We start from the raw sequence: 22,723 nt of genomic DNA on the forward strand, positions 1-22,723 counted from the left end.
CTGTCCACTCACTTCCTGTTTCCTAAGGTGTCTCCCATCATCATAAACACCATTATCACCATTCAGTCAGCGCTGATCCCTGCAGCTGAGACCCCTGAAGAACTGGAGAGTCCTGTACCACAGGATCTATGGGAACGTCGCAACCTGCGAGACCTAAAGCTCTGGTTCCTGGAGGAGGAAGAAGAGAATGTCACCCGGTCTGTCATACGACTCGTTCCTAATGGAGAGTCTCTCAAAATGAACATCGACTCCATCTGCCTGACGCTGGAGGCTGGGGTGGGCCATCGCACTGTGCCCATGCTGTTGGCCAAAGCCTCGTTCAAGGGAGATGTGAAAAACTGGAGTACTCTCATTAACCTACACTGTCACCTGGACCTGGAGGTCAGAGGATATTTTAATACATTGTACATGTATCTAGTTCAGTCATGAAACTTTAGATCGCACAGGCTGATAGGCCCTTTAAATGCAATCTGTTGGCAATCACATAATTTATTACATATCACAAGCTCATTGGCATATTCTGCATGTGATGAGATTGGATGCTCAACATTTAAATAATCTGGTTCAGTGTTACTGTAAACTTGTCCTGCAGCACTATTTAAGATCCTCTGAAAACCTCCACCTCCCCCAGCACCACCTGTCTGGGGCCCCGTTCATACGGAGACGCGTTTTGCTGTATATGCATAAATTTTGTATCGTATAGGTGTTTCATCCACACGGATCCGGCGTTTTGGGAGAGTGAAACCGATATTTTTTTGAAACCGGGTCCCAGAGTGGATATATCTGAAAACGCTGTCCTTGCATTTTCGTGTGGACAGCGAATCCGTATATTTTCTGAAACGATGACGTCATCAGCCCACGTCTTGCCCCAGTCAGACACTGCTACAAAAACATGAACAAACATTGAACGATTGTCTTTTTATTAATTAACATAAACCCAGATAAATAAATGTATTGGTCCATGTTCGTTTGTATACTGCACGCAAGGTTTATATGCATAGTCCAAGTCTTCTCCATTTTTAGTGCATCTCTGTGGCAGAATTACAGCACCACATATTGGTCTGGCATGTATACTACATTGTTTTGTGGTTTCTATGTGCATAGTCCAAGTCTTCTCCGTTTTGGAAAAAAAAAGATATGATAGGGAAAGCTCTGGCTTCATGTGGACGAGCCTAGATCTGCTACTGGATTTATGTATGCATATTCATGCAGCAGCAGCATATCTTACATGCTCACAGCAGTGTGTCTGTGGATCTACTGACAGTACGGTTGTCAAAAATACCAATGTCATTACCAAGTCGGTACTGAAATTTAAAAAAGGGTGACGATATACCAGCATTTCTCCTTAGCATTTTGAACGTTGTCGAGTTGTTGATTCTTTAACACCCCTGATTAGGGTTGGGAACTGAGAACAGGTTCTAAATAGAACCAGAACCATGAGCATTTCTAAGTTTCGGTTCTGAAGACGGTTCTGGTGCGACACGTGACCAAGCGCTCTGAGCAGCCTTGCGCCGATGTTCTGATATTCGGCATCTCCCGGGTGTTTTGGCAATTCGGTGTTCCCCTGTGTTTTGGCAATTCGGTGTTCCCCTTAAAGGAATTGTTTCCAATGACACGCACTTCACAGACTCGCGTCTTTAACTGCTGAACACATGTTTCCCACGACTGTACGCACACTCGCGCTATTGATAACTGCACGTTGTTTTGTCTGACTGTACATGTACCGGACAGACTCGCGTCTTTAACTGCTGAACACGTACTGACTTCAACTTGGACCACTCAATAAATAGAATGCTATTATTATGTAAGTATGAGGGTTAGATTATTTAGTGTTTAGGTCGTTTCAAGAGTGATAAACAAAGTGATGTAAAATGCATGAAAATAAATATTTTCTAACAAAGTGATAGAAAATATTTATTCTCATGCATTTTACAAGAGTAGAGTATTGTGCATTTTTCCTTAAAACTGAATCTGAACCGGAACCGTTAGGCAGAACCGGAACAGGAACATTTCTAACGATTCCCAGCCCTTCCCCCTGATTGGCCATTGTATTCACGCGCACGGCTACAATGATCATCACTTCAAAAACATGTTGTAAATACACATTTTTCATGCTCTTCACCAAGTGCTTACACAGATACACACGCGTTTGAAACCAGGCATCTATCAGTTTATCCGTCTCTGAGCTTTTATATATATATTATATATGAGCTATGATATTATAGGGATCCGCTAATAGATGTGGCTTTCAGTTAATTCCTAATATTTTTGCCTGTTTTGTTCTTGTACAAAGACAGTGACACACAGTTTTACATAGTTTCCTCAGGAATTTATCTAGTTAGCAGACTCCCAGTGTTTTAAATAGTGGCAGAACCATTTGAACTGCTTTGCTAGTCTTTGCAACTTATACTTTTAACCTGCACACAATTTAACGTGCTTTCGTGGTGTGAGATGCTGAAAAAACAGTGAAATGGGTCATTAACAAAATGTCTGTCGATACTCTGTCAAGGTTTTTTTTTTTTTTTTTTTTTTTTGTGTCCTATATCAAGTTGTTTGTTTCCTGTAGGTTAATTATTATAATGAGATGATGGGCTTATGGGAACCACTGTTGGAGCCGCTTGATGATGAGGAGAAAGATTGCTTCAGACCATGGACTCTAGCAATGAAGGTTAACTTTTTTTATTTCATGCCTAAACTGTTACTGACAAAACTTTTCATGAGGTCAAGAAATGATGTTGTGTCTACAGATGAAAAAGAAGCCAGTATCATATTCTGAAATATCTGACGAGGTGGACGGCAGTGTGCCTGATTATAAAACGGTCATCAGCTTCACAAGTAAAGACCAGCTTAACATCACCCTCTCCAAGTGTGGCATCTACATGCTCAGCAATCTAGGAACGGTAAGAGATTAAGATGATTGCAGTGTGAGATGGTTAAAAAGGGCTGTCTTTCTCTTACAGAAGTTACAGAGGAGTAGTTTCTTCTGTTTGTTTTGCAGGCATTTGCAGAGGCCACTAAGCAGACTGCCGAATGCTTTCAGAAGGATCAGGCTCCGTTTGTGGTGAAGAATCGTTTGGGTTTGCCGGTGGCAGTGCTGCACAGCGAAGTGTTTAGACCCATCGGTACAGAGTCTAAAAATCGTGTGGTGGAGCTCCAGGATGGAGAGAATCTGAATATGGACTACACCCACACTGCTGAGTCCAGTGACCAATTCTCAGCCATGACCAGCCTCAGTGCCAAAAACTACATACAGCCAAGTAAGACTGCATAACCCATGACCTTTATGAATGTATATCTCAGCATTACTAGTAGGGATGCGCTGATCTAATACTCAGTATCGGTATCGGTATCGGTATCGGCTCCGATACTGCCATTTTCTGCCAGGTCGGGTCAGGTTAAAATAAAAAAAATTATAATAATAATTTAAGGTAAATTAAATAATTAAAACCACATTATTTCTGTTATCTGAATTTGAAATGAACACAAAAATAAACTTTTAATTAAAAGAGATACAGTGGTTTTAAAATATGTAATGAAAATCCAAAATGTTATAGTTTCGTTCTGCTTAATTGTGACAAAAACTAGATTTTCTTCTTTTTTTTTTCTTTTTCCTCTTCTCCAGCTCCAGTTGGCCACACTAGTGCAAGTGTAATCCCACTAATCAAAACAGGACGGGACATGCACAGCGTCATGCACCATGACTCTGGTGTCACTCGCTTCTTTGTCTGTCAGATTTACACCATCGAGGGAAGCAAATATGTCAAGATCCGCTCTCCTTTCCAGGTGGATTTATTGAAAATCTACAGCAGACCCTTCCCTTTGAAAATGACTCCTCATTAAGCCTACACACATTTTTACACTGCTTTTGAGAGAGGATTCTGTAATATACTTGTATTAATAGCTGTAAAAAACATTGAAATTATTTACAGCACTTATTAAATGGATGTTTTATTTTATTGTTTACAGATTTGTTGTTGACGCTGTTATTGTTTTGTATTGATTTTCTAGATTATCAATCACTTTTCGGTGGCGTTTCGTGTTTATGAGGGATCTGAGTGTCTGGGCATCTCTCTGCCTTCAGAGGAGTTCTGTGTGCCTCTGGGGTCCTACAGGTCAGTTACAGCACAGGACGGTCAGCTCGGTCTAACTCTCCACTTTCACAAACACACTCTGAAAAACTCTTTCTACATCTGTAGTTTGTCTAGTTGTTCAGGAAAAATTTACCAGAGAACATAACTTTAAATAAGTTAAAATAATAATAATTGCTTGTCACAGTCTGAAATAGAGGATGAAAAAATGCTAAAATATTAATTATATTATAAATTGTGTTGAACCTGAACCATTTTTTTTCATTCTGCCATTTTCAATTATTTATTGGTCAGTTTATTTTTTTTTCCAGAGCTGAACTGAGCTTGCAGCCTGTAACTGAAGGTGAGGAGCAGTACGACCGCTCCGAGGGTTTCGCTTACACTGAGGTGAATCAGAAGCCCGGAGAGTGTCTGGTGAAAACCTGCCATCATCATGAAGACAGCGCTCGGATGCTGAAGGTCAACATGGTTCCTGTTCCAGACACTCTGATGTCACACAGCACTGAGGAGGAGTATGACAAGCCCATCATTCTGCACCTGTGGCCCACCGTTCTCCTCCGCAACCTCCTGCCGTACCCCATCACCTTCAAGATAAAGGTGCAAGAGGCCTTGCAGTCCCTCTCTACTGCGTCAGATATGTTGTGGTTGTGGTCTTTTATAATAATTATGGAGATTTCATTTATCCGTCTTGCTTTGTATTACCTACAAATTGGCAGATACTGGATATTTATTATCTGTGCATGCGCATTTCCCCTAATTTAACATTTTATATTAATTTTGCAGTCATCTCATGAAAGTTCATCTTTAAAAATAACAAATCTCAAATTAAATAAAATTCTCATACTGTACATTATAATGTTGTAATGCCTAAATTTACTAGTTATCAGTAGTAACACATACACACACACACACACACACACACACATAAGGCACATCTGGAGCACATCTGGACATTGTTTTAATTATAAAATGACATTTACATCAAAGTAATGAAATAAAATGAACAAAAAATTAAGTATTTAATTTTATTGAAAAAATTAAGTTTTTAATTTTAGATGCAAGTATTCTTATTATTTATTGATTAATACAAAATGGTATATAATTTCAATAATGAAGTTTATCGGTTAACAGCCATAAAATGAATCAGAAAAATCGGGCTTATCGGTATTGAACACACATTTTAATATAAGTGCACCCCGAGTATTTATAATCACCTGATAATTTTAATGAATATTCAACAAATTATTATAATTTTTTTTAAATGAAAGATTATTTTGAAAGGCACTTAACTCAAAAATATAAAAATCCATCTACGTTGTTTAAATATAAACATGACGTATACACACTAAAATAATGAAATTGATCATTCTTTTTTTTTATTTTATCTTAGTTCCAAGTATGAAAGCTAATGATCAAAAAAGAATGATAGTGATAGTATTTACTTTTTTAAAAAGCTGGATTTGTGGACCGGGGATACATTGTACCGCTGTCTATTATTATGAAACAGCTGCTGTTGGAAATTCCACCCAAGTCAAAGTCTGCTTGGAGTTTTTTGGAATAGATTGGAATTTCTATAAAAAAAGATTACTTTTAGGTAAGTAACCAATATTAAATTTATAGTTGCATATTTTACAGGGCAATGGAGACTTCCCCTCTTCCTTACTGAAAGCGGGCCACTCCTCCCAGATCCACACGGCGATCATGGATTTCTCCACTCTGGAGCTGAAGCTGCTGGGATACCTGCAGCAGGACTGGGAGTCCAAGTACAGTCTCTGCAGCGACGCTGACGAGATCAGCTTCATCAGATTCCGCTCCCTGGGAGAGGACGAGGAGACGGAGGAGAGGCCGGAGCTAAACATCGCTGTCCATGTTAAGAAGGAGGAGGGTCAGCTGGTGGTGGCCATCCACTCCCCGTACTGGATGGTGAATAAGACAGGCAGACTGTTGCAGTACAAGGCAGATGATGTTCATCACAAACACCAGAAGGATTACGACATGCCCCTCCTCTTCTCTTTCAAGCCATGCAACTTTCTGCAGAACAACAAGGTTTGGAATAATGTCATCAAGCATGTAGGAAACATTCAGCTGTTTTATCGATCAAGTGTCTGACTTCTCCGTCTGTCTCTGTATTGTTTACAGATTCGCTTGATGATCTCAGAAAGTGAATTATCAGATGATTTCTCCATCGACACTGTTGGGAGTTACGGTGATGTCAAATGCAAAGGGGGACAGAAGGATTTCATGGTGAAAGTTCTTTCATTACAACCATCAGATTTGAATACATCAAAATTGACTTTGTTTTCTTTCTTAATACTTTATTTTTTATTATCCTATTGGTACACGTTTTCCCCAAAGACAGTTTATAGAGGAAATGGACCACTTTTTAAGAAGTTAACGGGAGAAATGTACAACATTCTGTATGAGATCTATAGGAATGGAATCTGTGTCTTTTGGTTAAAAGAGGCAATCTATTTTTTATTTTGTTTTTTTTTTTGTTTTTTTCAAATTTGATTTGTTTATTTCCTCTAAAATGTGTTGGTATTAACCTGAAAAATGTTAATTATTTATTTATTTATTTTTTTTTTAAAGAGAAACAAAATATAGAATCAGAAACAAACTGAATTATTGTTAAATAGACCAAAACTACTAAAAATAATTTTTGTTTATTGAAATAAAGCTGAAATAATATAAAATTTAAGTATTAGATGGGGGGGGGGCTTTCAAATGTTTAAGTTGAACTAATAAAATTACTATAACTAAATCTGAAATAATTCTGCCTAAATATAATAAAAGCAAAAATGAATAAAAAGACACTAATAATTTACCTTTTTTTTCTTCAATAAATGTTTTCATATTGAATATACTCAGTTCACTCAGAAATATATCATTACAAAATTAAAATGAGGTTCAAATGCCACGTTGACTTTAATTGAATATTTGTATCGTAATGTTTGGTTTGATGTTAGGTGGGAGTGAAGATAGATGCAAGCAGCTTCAGTTTGACACGGTTGGTGACGTTCCTGCCCTTCTACATGCTGGTGAACAGAACCAAGCACATCATCCGAGTCTGTGAGGAAGGTCTGGATCAGTGGACAGAGGCCCGACCCGGAGAGGTCTGGAAATATAACTCACTGTACAAGATGAAATGTTAATATGATTCTCTGAATTTTGAGATTTACCATCTGCTGCTTAGGTTGCGGTTCCATTCTGGCCAGAAAGAGACTCAAAGACACTCCGAGTCAAAGTGGAGGGCTGCCAATCATCGCCACAGCCGTTTGACTTCCACCAGCCAGAGAACTGCCTCCTGCTGCACCTGGACAAAACCGTGAGTGACCAACTGAGAGATACACAAGCACGCTCTCCCTCGATTTATCCCTGTTCTTGTTTCCTCTTGTGTGTAGTTGGGTGGTGTTATTGTGGATGTGAATCTGACAGAACATTCTGCCGTCATCCGGTTCTCTAACTACTACGATGGCGCCGCTCCATTCCTCCTCATCAACCACACTAAAGACGTGACGCTACAGTTCCACCAGAGGTGAGAATGACAAACGCATGATGTGATTGTGCGAGGTCAAAGTGCAAAATATACCAGAGTTTAAAGGACACAATGAGAGACCGCAGTAAGGACTCTCCGGTGGTCCTGGGCCAGTAGACGGGACTGTCTTTGACCCTGTCAATCATGAGCTTTATGTGTTTATATGCTTGCCAAACATTTGGTTTTGATTGAGTTGAACATTATAGCTGTGTATTTTCTGAATTAAATGTGTCAAAGTATTGTTATCTAGCTGTGTAATATGGGGATGGATTTGGTGGAAATTTACAATATGTTTTGCGATAGTTAATCATATTTATATCATTTCTGTCTGTAATTTCAAATTAACCTTGTAAATGATTTCTTTTAATTGTTTTCTGGTAGGTAAAATTTTGTGCTAAAAATAACATAGCATTTCTTTTTTTGTTTTGTTTTGTGGTATTTTGTGTTTTGTGTTAAATTTAATTTTGCATTTCTTTAGGAAATCGTTATCAAAAGTCCTTATAATTGAGCCATAAAGAGGATTCAAATTAATAATATAATATAATATAATATTTTTTAATTGCAACATTTTTGGTTTTCTTTGTTCATCTGACAATCATGTTAAAGGGTTAGTTCAGCCAAGTAGAACACGCCAAAATGAAAAGTATGTCATTAATGACTCACCCTCATGTCGTTCCAAACCCGTGAGCGTTTAACCTCCGATTCATCTTCGCGAACACAGTATAAGATATTTTAGATTTAGTCCGAGAGCTTTCTGCCCCCGCCATTGAGAATGTATGTACGGTATACTGTCCACGTCTTTCAGAAAGGTAATAAAAACATCTTCAAAGTAGTCTCTGTTCCGTGTGACATCAGAGGGTCCGTTAGAATTTATTGAAGCATCAAAAATACATTTTGCTGCGCAAAATGCTCAAAATGACGACTTGATTCAGCATTTTCTTCTCTTCCGGGCTCTGTTGTGAGCGCGAGCTGCTGCTCAAACTGTTGACGTACGACTTCTGTTTGACGTGTTCTCTGGTGCGCCCAAGGAAACACCCAAAAATGAACACGTCAGTCATTTTCTTCACTGCAGTGTTGTGAACGCGCTCACAACAGACCCGGAAGAGGTATTTTAAAAATGCTGAATCAAGTCGTCATTGACTTTTTATTTTTTTTTACTACTAGGAAGTCAAAATGGGGTCCATCAGTTGTTGTATTTTTGATGCTTCAATAAATTCTAACGGACTCTCTGATGTCACATGGAACTACTTTGATGATGTTTTTATTACCTGTCTGGACATGGACAGTATACCCGTACATACATTCTCATATGGAGTAAAAAAAAAGCTCTCGGACTAAATTGAATCTGATTAAAATATCTTAATATTATTTTAACTGTATTTTCCGTTCCTTTTTGAACGGAGGTCTTACGGGTTTGGAATGACATGAGGGTGAGTCATTACAGCAAATGACATAATTTTTCATTTTTCCCAGGCTAATACTAACCCTTTAATGCAAATGGAATTGCAGTTCATAGATGGGAGTGTCCAGTAAACCGGAATTTTTTTTATTTATTTTTTTTGCCTACTTTTGTGAATGTATAGTTAATGCAGTGAAAAATGAAAGAATCTTTGCTCTTTTAGCATTCACTTATTATTTATTTATTTATTTTATTTTATTTTTGTACGCTTTTTGGTATTTGCGTTCCTAAAATGTTTTGTTTTATTTTGTTGCATTTTTGTTGTTGTTTTTTTTCGTTACTGTAGCACCAGTAAGCGGAAATCTTCGACTTGGCTTCAGGATGAGAGAGTGGATGTCTCTTTATCATTTTGTGGAGAGACTGAATCCTTCTGGTACACTCTTTCACAGCACTCTGACAGACAAAGTGATGTTGTTTGAGATGCATGTAACAGTAGTTCTTTCTTTTCCTTGCAAGCTAACATGGGATTTAACAGTCTGGTAAAGGGAGCACAGTACAGTTGTCTTCTTTAACTCTTTTTCCTTCCACAGCGTGAAAGGTTGCAGTCTGAAGTGAATCACTTTCTTCCTGATGATGATTTTACAACCCGTCAGGTGTTTTGTGCCTAGTGGATAAGAAAACCGAAATGAACTTACTTGCTTCCTGATTCTGAGATTACAGCTGCCTTCATTTCCGCTTCCTAACAAATGAACTGTATTCTCTTGTGTGTCAGTAGAGCTCCGGCTTCTAATAAGATACGGAGCATGAATTATTATTTTTTTCTCTCATTGGACACTTGGTTATTGTGACTTTGGCTGCTGTTAAAGGGAAATTAACTGTCTGTGCTCTTTATCAAGTGTAAATTATTCTCAGATATTGTTTTGTTAACACTATGGGTCTGATATTTCTGTTTCTATATGATGTGTTTTATGCCTGCTGTGGCTGCATTGACGTCATGATTTCAACTTTCTCTCAAACTATAAAGTGTAACTTGTTAAAGTGTCTCACTTTTATATAGTCTGAACAAACATAAAATGATCAGGTCAACTAATGGTTTGATTCTGGCAGCTCTCAGGCAGAAATGGATGAGCTGGCTCCAGGTCAGGCGGTGTACTACACCTGGGCCGAACCGACCGGCTCAAGAATACTGAGCTGGAAGTGGGGCAAGTACAAAGGAGAGCTCAAGAGCGAAGAGGTGAGAAATAAAAACCAGGTTTGATAATTGATTGTGATTAATCACATTCATTTATATACTAAACCAAACTTTATGGACTTAATCTCACTCTTCACTGAAGATGTGAAACTGAATTCCTGTCTGGGTCCCTGTTTTCATTTGTTCTGTAGGACCAGTTGTTGGATGTGAACAAGGAGGGAAAATTCTTTGTCGTCTCATTTTATGAAGGCCTCCAACGTGTGGCGCTTTTCACCACTGAGCATTGTGTCTTCAAGAAGATTTGCGATAGTGAGAAAATGGAGCTGGCTGAACAGGAAACCTGCATCTCGTTACAGAACATGGGCATCTCACTGGTCAACAACTCCAGCAGCCATGAAGTGGCCTTCGTTGGCATCACCAGGTACTGCTGGGTGTCGTGTTGGCATACGTCTGACACAAAAAAGTGTTGATGGTTATCTGTACCTATTGTTAAAGGGGCATCAGATGCAAAGTTCACTTTTACGTAGTGTGTGTATATTAATGTGTCTCAGCAGTGTCTGAACACAACCACCCTTCAATGATAAAAATCCATGCACTTTTTTTTTTTTTTTTTAAATCCCCAAAAAACCTAAACCTTCTCAATCATCAAGCCATTTTCTGAGCTGTATGACATCATACTGCTCAGGCCCCGCCCGCTACCACTGACAAACTGTCCTGTATTAGCATATCTCCACCCTCAGCCAGTTTGTTTTGTTATTGTTGGTAATGCGCCACCAAATACACAAAAAGAGCAGGGTGAGCAGAGCTCATTATCATTTAAAGAGACATGCACCGAAACAGGTCGCTGTGAAAAGCTGTTTTTGACCAGGTAAAAATGTAGTGTTTTACATGACCATTGAGGAATTTTAACCAATGTTACAGACATTGCATGATGATGCTAAAGAATCATATCAGCTTGTGAAAAATGGGTATCCTATGTCCCCGTTAAGGCCCTTTTAAAACAACGATGACTATAACGATAACTATATTAGCTTCCACATCAACCCAGAAGATATTTTGCTTATTGAAATAGATCAAATTAATATAATTTATGTGTCGGTCAGTTCTGATGTGGTGTGGGAAACCAAGCCTAAGAAGCGCAGCCGATGGAAGGTTTTGAGTGTTAAAGAGACTGCGATGTTGGAGCAGCGCTACAGAGAATATATGGAGAGCGGGCCAGTGGACAGCATCATCATTGACCTTGAGAACAACTACCAGGTTAGTGCTCACAGGAACCAATTTACAGCCCTTTTGTCATTAATCACTTATCCCCATGTCGTTCCAAACCCGTAAAAGCTTTGTTCGTCTTCGGAACACAATTTAAGATATTTTGGATGAAAACCTGGAGGCTTGAGACTGTCCCATAGACCGCCAAGTAAGTAACACTGTCAAGGTCCAGGAAAGTATGAAAAGATTACATTAGATTAGATTCAACTTTATTGTCATTGCACATGTAAGGTACAAGGCAACGAAATGCAGTTAGCATCTAACCAGAAGTGCAATAAGCAGTACAGGATATAAAGTGTCTAAAATATGTTACAAATGTACAATAAATATACAAATAAGTCAGTACTGGCAGTTCCGAAGACAAACAAAGCTTTTATGGGTTTGGTACAACATGTGGGTAAGTGATTAATGACAAACTTTTCAGTTTGGGGTGGAGTAACCCTTAAACAGTGTTTTTGCTACTGCACCTTTAAGGCTTCTACATGGAAATGACCAGGTTTATGATTGGATCCTTTTTGGTTGTCAACCAATATATCACCAGGGCTGAAATGTGTTTCCTGCTATATGGCATGCTTTAATTCTTAACGTTTTTCTGTTTGGCTGATAAGTTCTGGAAGCAGGATTTAGAATTAGAGTTTAGATCTCATACATGTTTGTGAAAAATATTATATGATTGATTAGAGAATCAGGAAGTTGCTATGAGAAGTATACAGTTATTTATTTTTTACAAAGTTGAAATGATTTTTTTGTAGGCTAATTCATGTTAAAATTATTTATAAATATTACATTTTGCTTAAATTGTTGTTATACATGTTATTCACTATCTTTAAATTAAATATTGTTTTGTAACAACATTATATCCCACTGCTGAGTTATTGAATAACTTGGGCTGCAACAAAGACAGATGGTCATTCTTGTTTTAATCCATCTCTGGCTGTACTGAATGTTCATCAGGTGTTGTTTGCTGCTAATGGGGTGGACATGAGGATAATGCAGCCCTTTGATGCTCCGCTCAGGAGGAACTTCCTGCCAGCACTAAAGGTGGAGTACAGTGTCTCCGCCCGCCAAAAAACCTACAGAGTCCAGATCAACAGGATTCAGGTCTGTTTCACTCCTAATAAAGCAATCCAGCTTTAGACACACAATAAAAATATGAGTTATAAACGAGCCTAGATCAGAACTATTCAACGATTGTGATGCATTTATTATAGTCAGTGAACATGAAATGCCTCTGGTTACACCTCAGATCCAAAATCAGTTGCCTGGAGCCATCTTCCCATTCGTCTTCTACCCCGTCAAACCACCCAAATCAGTCAGCATGGACTCAGGTCAGTCGATCCACTCAAAGACCAATGCAGAATCATTTATGTATTTATTTATTTTATCTCCTGCCCGTTTCTTTGTGTCTAACAAATCTGGCATTGTTATGGTAAAGTTTATTGCATTTAAAAAAAAAATTTTATTAAAGAGCCGAAACCGCTCGCTGATGTCAGCATCATCACCAGAGTAGCCGGACACTCTGACATTCTGCGCATCAAGTAAGTTTCCTCCTCATACAATTTCTTTCATTCAATCTCTTGCTCTCAAACTGCAAAACATGCTTCATTTCTGCTTCCCAGGTATTTTAAAGTGCTGATTCAGGAGATGGACCTGCGGATAGATCTTGGGTTCCTGTATGCCTTACTTGAGCTCCTCACTGCTGAGCACGCCAGTGCTGTCACGTCAGAACAGCAGGTACAGTAACACTGTCTACAGCACAAAGCTCTACACAGCCACCTGTTAGGTTCTGTTTGAGCAGCAACTCCACACTCTGTTGATACTTTTCAGTACTAAACAATATATTTACAATAGACTTTTACCTCTACTTCATTCACACTCTTTTTGATTATATTTCATATTATATACACTGCCACTCAGAATTTGGGGTCTGAAAGATTTTTTTAAAGAAATAAATACTTGGTAACACATTAATTTAGGAACCAATTCTCACTTATAACTAGTTGCTTATTAGCATGCATTATATCAGTTTATTCTCTGTTTATTAGTACTTATAAAGCAGTGATATATTCTTTTTTTCTTTGTTTATATGAATTTGTTATGAATTTATAATGTTCCTTTTTATTTTTGTTTTTTTTTATTTTTATTTTATATATTAATTCCAGTAAATGTTCCTGTTTTTAATGTTTTTTCTGTTTTTAATGCTTTTTTTGTTGGTGAGAAATTTTAATGTTTTTGATGTTTTTTTGATTTAATGTATGCAACCTGGGTGAGCATTAGAGACTTAAACACTTTGGCTGGGTGAGCATTAGAGACTTAAACTCGTAAAGACCCCAAACTTGTGTGCAGTAGTGTATTTGATCTGTTGTTGGATGTGTGTGGTGGTTTGTTTTATAGTTCAGCCACAGACACGTCCCCCATCAGCCTTTACGAATACTTCCACATCTCTCCCATAAAGGTCAGTTACCGAAACCTGCTGTCCAATCCACTGTGACCACAGACCACACAGAAATAGACATTCAATACTGATGCCAAACTTTGCTTACTGAAGACAAAAAGCCACATTTTGAGTGTACAGTGTTGAGTGTAAGTGTTTTTGTATGGCAGCTTCACTTGAGTTTCTCTCTGAGCTCCGGTGGTGAAGACGGGAATAAGATAGAGCGCGAGACAGGGGTCATTCTCGTTCAGTCTCTCAACCTCCTGCTGAAGAGTATTGGAGCAACACTCACTGACGCTCAGGACGTCCTCTTCAAGTACTTACACTCACTACTCATTCTCACTGCGGCCGTAAATCCCTGTAGTTCCTCATTCCAGTCCGCCCAGACAAACCCTCACCTCACACTTTAAGTGCTTCTGGATTTCACATGTGGTCAGATGCTGTCAACTCCACAAAACACACTCTTCACTTCAGTGTTTCTGCTGTCACACTGCCCACTAGTGGAAAGACCAAAACAAGCTAGAAATGCTGGTGAAGGGAGCAAAACTATGCATATACAATGAGGATTCATTATTAAACAAGCATTATATTATATATGTTTATTGTATCCAAGCACTATTTATTTACTATTATACTTTTTTATATATTTTTTTATTTTTTTTTTTATATACAATAACTTTTTATTGTTTTCACAAATAAAAAAATTTTTTATTTTTTTTTTTATATACAATAACTTTTTATTGAATAAGAAAAAAACACACACATACACACGTCAACATTCGAGAGACATGTGAATTAATTTTTATATTTTCAGTTTGCATTTTAGTTTTTAGCAATTTTGGTGCTTTTGTCATTTTTTTTTTTTTTTTTTTATTATAATAATTTTTTTTAAATGTTACTATTTAGTTTTTTTTTTGTATTTGAATTTAGTATTACTTTGTTGTTTTAGTTATAGTTTTTATTTCCACCTAGTAATTTTAATGCTTTCAGTAATTTCACTTAATTGCCAAGGATTATGAGTATGTGCATGTTATTTTGAGTAATTTGAAGTTTTTTTTTTTGAGCTGTATATCTTTTTTTATGAGCTTTTACATTTGCGTCCTGTCTTTCTCCAGACTTGCGTTTTGTGAGCTGAGGTACCAGTTCCGCACCACTCAGCAGCTGCAGTCGGAGGTCGTCCGCCATTATTCCAAACAGGTGACCTTTCACCTTTAACATTCCCCAACTACTGCTGATTTCAGTGTGTTTTATGCATATACATCACGACTTTAATCTGTCTGTGCTTGTGTCTTGTTTGTTTCAGGCTATCAAGCAGATGTATGTTCTGGTTTTGGGTTTAGATGTCCTCGGGAATCCTTTTGGACTGATCCGTGGTCTGTCTCAAGGCGTCGAGGCCTTCTTTTATGAGCCTTATCAGGTGAAACTTCAGCTCTTTTGAGAGGATTGATAAGATGCAAAATTTGCAGTCTTCTAAACTGACAGACAATTAAATTAGTTACAAACACACATGATTTTTTCTTTTATTAAACAGCTATTTATAATTATTTACTATAATTTACTGTAATGTTAATGTCATTATAGTTAACTAAAATTAAAACCATTAAAAAAAACATGTTAGGTACATAATATTGTTTTTTTTTTTTTTTTTTTTTTTTTATATAAGCAAGCTGACAAAACATAATTTCTCAATTTCATTTAGTAACTAAAATTTAAATACAGATTAATAATCAAAAAATATATAGACATAAAAAAAACTAATTAAAATAACAAAAACACAACAAAAAAAAACTTTAACTTAAATTGCAATAAAAACAGAAAATATAAACAAAATCAGATATGAAAAATTTACATTTTTAAAATTAAATACAAAACAAAAAAAAAAAACAAAAAAAAAATAATAGTATCTTTTACACTGAACGTTTGTTTGTCAGGGTGCCATACAGGGACCAGAGGAGTTTGTGGAAGGCATGGCACTCGGTGTGAAGGCTCTGGTTGGCGGTGCTGTGGGTATGTACTCTCTTTTTGCTATATTCTGTAATACACTAATGTTGTGAGTGATCTATGCAGTTGTGAACTCTCCTCTTAAAATCCAATCAAAAGATGTCACATGAGGCTTATATCAAGTATAAACAGCTCAAATTCTGACCCATCCATCTCTTGTCGTCTCAGGCGGTTTGGCCGGAGCGGCGTCTCGGATCACGGGAGCGATGGCTAAAGGTGTGGCCGCCATGACCATGGATGAGGAGTATCAGCAGAAGAGACGCGAGGCCATGAACAAGCAGCCCAGCGGTCTGAGAGAAGGCCTGTCACGAGGAGGGAAGGGACTCGTCTCTGTGAGTTTACAAAACACAGCAGACAGAAACGTTTTAAGCTATATCCCAAATCACTCATCACTAACTTTTTTAAGTATATTTTAAAGTGATAGCTCATCCAAAAATGAATATTCTGTCATCATTTACTCACCCTCATGTTGTTCCAAATCTGTATGACTTTCTGTTTCCTGTGCATCATAAATGAAGATATTTTAAAGATTTTTGGTGACTAAAGCATTTCGTTTCCCGTTGACTTCCACTGGATTTGAAAGTCATAAGTAAGTCATAAGTTCCTATAAGTAAATGGGAACCGAAACTGTTTGGTTACCAACATTCTTCAGAATATCTTCTTTTATGATGCATAGAAGAAAAGATGTAATTCTGATTTGATATGACACGAAATGGAGTAAATGATGACAGAATTGTTCCAGAACTGTTCTATATTTGAGATTTCAGTAAGTTAACAACACATTCGCATGTTCACGGTTCTCTGGTGTCAGTTTATGGTCTCATACTGTAACATGCAGCTACAAAAACAAGTATTTTTAAGTAAGATTTTTTTTATTTTGTTTAAATAAAAAATATTTTCTTTTATTTTAACAACAGAAAAAAATGTATCATGCTTGCATATATTTTCCCACCATTGGAGCAATTAAATGCTGCCAAAAAAAAAAGTGTATATATATTTATATTATATTATTTTATATATATATATATATATATATATATATATATATATATTATATATATATATATATATATATATATATATATATAAAATATAAAAAAGCCACTTTTTGTAATGTCTATTCATTGCTTTACTCTTCTGCCACATTAATTTCTTAATAACACAATTACTTATGGTTAATTCAGTTAATTGTTAGTTAATTGATCAGCATATCATGTAATTAATAAAATAAGTCTACAATCTATATTTTGCATTCAGTAGAGTAGATTTTTAATTCTTTTTTTGTTGGAAGTCAGTCTGTTAATATGACCTTTTCTCCATATCACACAGGGGTTTGTGAGCGGCATCACCGGCATTGTGACTAAACCCATTAAAGGTACAACCACTGATCATCTGACATTTCAGTGTTGAAAATCCAGCTTACTTGTGTGTTCAGTGTTATAGACATGTCTTGAGTGTGTGTGTTGCTGTAGGAGCTCAGAAGGAAGGAGCGGCGGGTTTCTTTAAGGGTATGGGCAAAGGTTTGGTTGGAGTTCTGACCAGACCAACAGGGGGCATCATTGACATGGCCAGCAGCACCTTCCAAGGCATCAGAAGGTCTCTGAATATCTCTGTGTGCATTGTTTGGGAAAGAGTCTTTGTTATTCTCTGATTGTAAGAGATTTTTTTGGCCTGATCTGAATGCAGAGCTGCGGAGACGTCTCAGAATGTGGAGAGTTTGCGTCCTCCTCGTTTCATCCATGAGGATGGAGTCATCCGGCCGTATAAGGAGAGAGAGGGCATAGGCAGCCAGATGCTGCAGGTGATGCATGACACTTCACTTCCTGCCATCACACTCCTGGTGTTCAAGATAATGGCGTTAAAATGTTTTAAAGACAAATAATAGGAATGGGCATGAACATAGGCCATGGAGTAGCTGACATGACATCCTGAGCAGTGACAACAGTCTCCTACAGTTTACTTTAAAATACACAGATACACAACCGTTCAAATGTTTGGGGTCATGAGTCTCACCAAAGCTGCATTTATGTGATCAAAAATACAGTAAAAACTGCAATATTGTGAAATATTATTACAGTTTGAAAGAACTGTTTTCTACTTGAAAATATTTTAAGATGTAATTCATTCCTGCGACACAAGTTGAATGAATTTTTAGCATCATTACTCCAGTCTTCAGTGTCACATGATTCTTCAGAAATGTCTTTACTGTCACGTTTTGATCAATTTAATGCATTGTTGCTGATTAAATCATAAATTAAACATAAAAAAAAAAAACTTTGAAAACGTAAAATTAAAAATGCAATCTTTGTAATATATCCATGTCAGCTACCCAGATACATGCATACATACACTACATATTATACATATATTTCTGATTTACTTGTGGTTGTTTCTTGCTCCTGAATTCTATGCCATTATCTTAAACACTCACTGTTTTCATTAAACAACCAGTTTAGACCAACATGAATCTTCATGCTTGTCCAGGCTGGTTTCTGCTGGTTTCATCTTTGTCTAGATCGCAGTCCAGTAAACCATAGCTGGTCAACTCAAGGAAGTCTTACTGGTTAAACTAGATTAGTAGCATCCAAAACACAACAGCAACCAAACAAGGGCTTCGTTGGTCTGAAATTGTCATCAGATATGAAGGAGATGTTTCGAGCAGAGAAATTCTATAGGATATATATTATAAAACTTCAAATTTCAAACTTAATTAATGTGTGTGTGTGTGTGTGTGTGTGTGTGTGTGTGTGTGTGTGTATGTGTATGTGGTATTATACATTTCTATTCATAAATGGTATAAAAACAGTAAACTAAAATCTAAAACAAACTTTAAATTAAAATCAAATCAATTCAGTATGTTGTCCACATAGTACTATTATGTAATTCATTATGTAAAACTACCAATTATGTCATTGACCTAACCAATGTTTTGTGATGTTTTGTGTAGCTTGTGGCTTCAGGAGTTGCAGACATTAGCTCAGTAGTGTAAGATGTACTAGTATTGGTAGTATTAGTGTTTGTGGAGTCGTGCACTGGCCCTGACTCACTGACTGCAGCTCTTCTCTCTTGTCATGTTCACAGAGCAGAACGACCCTCTCTCAGATGAATAGCACTGACACTCATGAGGATGAGGAAAATGTGTCCTTTTAAATGCTTTTAATTAAATGTTTAGTCTGATTGTGTAACTTGCATCTAAAAGCAGAATAATTTACTATGTGTACTTAGTGTCTAGTTATAAAGTGGTTAATCTATTTTAAATCTAAATATTGCTGTTTTATGATTAGGAATTATTTTGATTTTATTCCTTCTGATTTGTCCCAACTCATCATCTGTCATTTTTCCTGAATAAAGTCTGTTTCCAAGTGCATGTTTTTTTTTCATCATTAACCCATTCCACACCCATTAAATCCCACAATGCATCACATTTCATTGATTTGTAGACACAAGGTATGCAGGAGCAGGGATGTGTACTGTGACTTTAGTCTCTTTAGAAAACGTCGTGACTAAACCTTTGCTTAAGTTTTGCATTCAATTCTTCTCTTCCCTAATGTTTTTACTAGGGAAATTTTGGAAATTTGCATTCTTGCATTCAGATCTCGTTCAAACACACCAGTCAGAACTACAGGCGACGTGAAAGTGCTTTAGAACTAAAGTCTTGCACAATTCATTAAATTGATTTTAAGGAACTAGTGCGACGTAGATGATTTTTACATTTTGCTGCCACTGTTGGTCTTTTCATCAGTCCTTGTGTCTTTACGCTCCCTCCATCACTGTTTTTCAGGTCCATATTTCAGGAATGTGATGGCCAGAACAGATTTGATCGTAGAAGTTCACCGCATTGTGTTTATTGTATTAATTGGTTTCTCCATTTGGTTTGTAGAATATTGAAAACGGACGGTTTGCCAAGTACAGATACTTTGCTCATGCTAAGGTGAACGAATCAGATTTCCTGATGATCACTAAAAGGTAGGTGAATTATATAAACCCCTCATTTTGCATGGGCAAGGTCACATGAGCACATTTAGATGAAGGGGTATTTCGGTTTTAACCATACACTAGTACAATAGCATTAAGCATGTCACGGCTGTTTTGCTTCAAACCTTTTAGGCGAGGAATTTATGTTTACATGCATCATCATAATCTGCTTATAAAGCCTTCATGTAAAAGTCCGATTAAAGGGGTGGTGTATATCTTAATATTTTAGCTGTGTAAACATTTGAATACAACTATTATTGGACTCAAAAATAGCTTGCACACGTTTATTTGCTTCTTATGAACTGAAATGGGGTTGTATTCATTCTGATTGATGAAAATAAGCCCGTTTCAGTGAAAATAATTTTACTCATCAAAAACTTGTGATTACTTAAGCAAGCATTGCTCATACTTAAAGGGATACTCCACCCCAAAATTAAAATTTTGCCATTAATCATTTACCCTCATGTCGTTACAAACCCGTAAAAGCTCCATTTGTCCTCAGAACACAATTTAAGATATTTTGGATGAAAACCTGGAGGCTTGTGACTGTCCCATAGACTGCCAAATAAATAACAGTGTCAAGGTCCAGAAAAGTATGAAAGTCGTCGTCAGAATACTCCATCTTCCATCAGACATGCAACCAGGGTTATATGAAGCGACGGGAACACTTTCTGTAAGCAAAGAAAAAAATAACAACTTTATTCAATAATTCCTTTGTCAACAGTCTCCTCTGTGTCTCTTCATATCACTGTATGCTGCGTATGCTCTTCTGTATCATCCGCACCACAAGCATGCGCTGTTTTCTTTCAAATCAAAGTTAAATACATGTAGAAACAGTGCATCCTTGTGGCAGAGGAGGAGACTGTTGACAAAGGAATTGTTGAATAAAGTCGTTATTTTTGTTTTCTTCACTTACAAAAAGTGTTCCTGTTGCTTCATATAACCCAGATTGCACGTCTGATGGCAGATGGTGTATTCTGACGACGACTTTCATACCTTTTCTGGACCTTGACACTGTTATTTACTTGGCAGTCTATGGGACAGTCTCAAGCATCCAGGTTTTCATCCAAAATATCTTATTTCTTGTTCCGAAGACGAACGGAGCTTTTATGGGTTTGGAACGACATGGGGGTAAGTGATTAATGACACAATTTTCATTTTGGGGTGGAGTATCCCTTTAAGATGAGGAATCTCAACAAATCCCTACCACCAATAATTAAACAATAATTAAACATAAGCACATAAAACTTCTATCTATCTGTCTGTCTGTCTGTCTATCTATCTATTATACTCTGTTATAAACTGTAACAGACTTTCAAGTCGTTCTGAACACAACAAACTCACACAGAAACATGCACCTTTTCCCTAAGAGATGTGACGAAGAAAACAAAATGTGTTTTAAAATCGAATCAAAGTATCAAACTTGTTGGAAGGTGAAGCTGAAAATCTGTCGACTCATCCAGACTGTAAATCGGGGCAGAAATTTTGGTACTGCAGCCTTTAGGAACATAATGTTTTTCCCATATTGCACCAAATCCTGTGTGTGTTTTTTTTTTTTTTTTTTTTTTTTTTGAGGAATACTTGAGCAAAAAGTGATAATATAGCAAAATCCTTCAGAAATATAAAAATGCATGTAATTTCTAAGAACTAGATAATTTTGCATGTAATTCATTACATATGTGCTATAGTATTTACTGCCATTTTTATTGAATTGAAGCGTTTCAGCTGGTGTCTGTGTGATTTTCCTCTTGCAGGGGGATATTTTTCGTGACTCAGGGCACGTTCGGGCAGCTGACGTGCGAGTGGCAGTATCTGTTTGATGAGTTTATCAAAACGCCCGCAGTCGTGGAGGGCAGAAGACTGCGTATAGAAGCAAAGGTACATCATACATAAGAGTTTTATGTGTATGTAATCTAAATTGAATGCTTTATTTACTTGTCACTGGTCTTATTGTGCAAGTTATTCTAAATGTTTATGTTTAGCACTTTATTTTATAGTCCTGTTGTACATGTATATATTATGTACTTACACTATAATAACTAGGTACTAACCCTAAACCAAACCGTAAAACTTGATTAACAGTTTCTCCACTTCTGAAAGGACTTTTATTTTCTAATGATGTAAGCAAAGCTGTATGGGTGAAGACGAAGGGTTAAAAAAAACAAAATACTAAAACTAACAATATCATGGCCTGACGTGTTTAAACCTGAACAAGGAGATATTTCATTGTGATGAAAAATCTTGTTTTGATTTTCACAGGAACGAGTCAAATCAGTGTTTCATGCCAAAGAGTTTGGGAAGATCATCAATTTCAAAACTCCAGAACTAGCAAAGGTACAGTTGCAAACCGTTTTGAACAAATAGTGGAAGTAGGTTCATGAGCGGTTATCTTAACCTTTTGTAACAAGGAGCACAATGAGTGTTTAGGCAGAAATTGGATGAATTCTTCTTGTCATTTATGCACAGAGGGCGATGATGCTTGTGGGGTTGTGGTAAACTGAGGGTGAAATCCAGTCATAGTGAGGATCACTAGTATGAACCGGTCTTAATTGTTATAAATGATACAAGGAAAGTCTTAATTATGCTTTCAAGAGGTTTTAAATTTGGGCACAGAAAATCAAGAGTTGCAATATGGTTAATGTGATCTTTAAACTTCAAAGGCAATGATTTTACTTTTGCGTTTTATTGAAAACGGTTTCAACAAAACACAAATCTTCACTGACCTCCAGAAGAATTACCCACGGGTCAAATTTGACCTGAATCTAACAAGAGGATACAAAAAAAAAAAAATGACATGCTTTAAATGGAAAAAAAATTTGTATAAGTGTGTGTG

At 36.9% G+C, this 22,723-nt stretch overlaps 1 protein-coding gene across 2 annotated transcripts in view; it reads left to right on the forward strand.

The window, feature by feature from the left end:
• LOC109091259 (vacuolar protein sorting-associated protein 13A-like) overlaps positions 1 to 22,723 on the forward strand; it is a 43,572-nt gene that overhangs the window by 18,982 nt on the left and 1,867 nt on the right. Inside the window, exons 40-70 of one of the 2 annotated variants that reach the window (XM_042762744.1) lie at positions 28 to 381; positions 2,567 to 2,668; positions 2,748 to 2,900; positions 2,999 to 3,257; positions 3,623 to 3,783; positions 4,009 to 4,112; positions 4,400 to 4,685; positions 5,724 to 6,134; positions 6,228 to 6,332; positions 7,055 to 7,201; positions 7,282 to 7,413; positions 7,490 to 7,623; positions 10,130 to 10,256; positions 10,406 to 10,635; positions 11,318 to 11,471; positions 12,435 to 12,581; positions 12,727 to 12,808; positions 12,949 to 13,018; positions 13,100 to 13,219; positions 13,830 to 13,935; positions 14,085 to 14,230; positions 15,030 to 15,111; positions 15,218 to 15,331; positions 15,846 to 15,921; positions 16,084 to 16,247; positions 17,245 to 17,290; positions 17,388 to 17,511; positions 17,602 to 17,716; positions 19,796 to 19,881; positions 21,645 to 21,768; positions 22,150 to 22,224. In XM_042762744.1, coding sequence (XP_042618678.1) covers positions 28 to 381; positions 2,567 to 2,668; positions 2,748 to 2,900; positions 2,999 to 3,257; positions 3,623 to 3,783; positions 4,009 to 4,112; positions 4,400 to 4,685; positions 5,724 to 6,134; positions 6,228 to 6,332; positions 7,055 to 7,201; positions 7,282 to 7,413; positions 7,490 to 7,623; positions 10,130 to 10,256; positions 10,406 to 10,635; positions 11,318 to 11,471; positions 12,435 to 12,581; positions 12,727 to 12,808; positions 12,949 to 13,018; positions 13,100 to 13,219; positions 13,830 to 13,935; positions 14,085 to 14,230; positions 15,030 to 15,111; positions 15,218 to 15,331; positions 15,846 to 15,921; positions 16,084 to 16,247; positions 17,245 to 17,290; positions 17,388 to 17,511; positions 17,602 to 17,716; positions 19,796 to 19,881; positions 21,645 to 21,768; positions 22,150 to 22,224 — 4,536 coding nt within the window. Of the gene's footprint in view, positions 1 to 27; positions 382 to 2,566; positions 2,669 to 2,747; positions 2,901 to 2,998; positions 3,258 to 3,622; positions 3,784 to 4,008; positions 4,113 to 4,399; positions 4,686 to 5,723; positions 6,135 to 6,227; positions 6,333 to 7,054; positions 7,202 to 7,281; positions 7,414 to 7,489; positions 7,624 to 9,368; positions 9,456 to 10,129; positions 10,257 to 10,405; positions 10,636 to 11,317; positions 11,472 to 12,434; positions 12,582 to 12,726; positions 12,809 to 12,948; positions 13,019 to 13,099; positions 13,258 to 13,829; positions 13,936 to 14,084; positions 14,231 to 15,029; positions 15,112 to 15,217; positions 15,332 to 15,845; positions 15,922 to 16,083; positions 16,248 to 17,244; positions 17,291 to 17,387; positions 17,512 to 17,601; positions 17,717 to 19,795; positions 19,882 to 21,644; positions 21,769 to 22,149; positions 22,225 to 22,723 lie in introns of those variants that run through there. The other variant, XM_042762743.1, reaches the window with a different exon arrangement.

The sequence above is a fragment of the Cyprinus carpio genome, chromosome A8 (assembly GCF_018340385.1).
Source record: "Cyprinus carpio isolate SPL01 chromosome A8, ASM1834038v1, whole genome shotgun sequence".
Taxonomy (NCBI): Eukaryota; Metazoa; Chordata; class Actinopteri; order Cypriniformes; family Cyprinidae; genus Cyprinus; species Cyprinus carpio.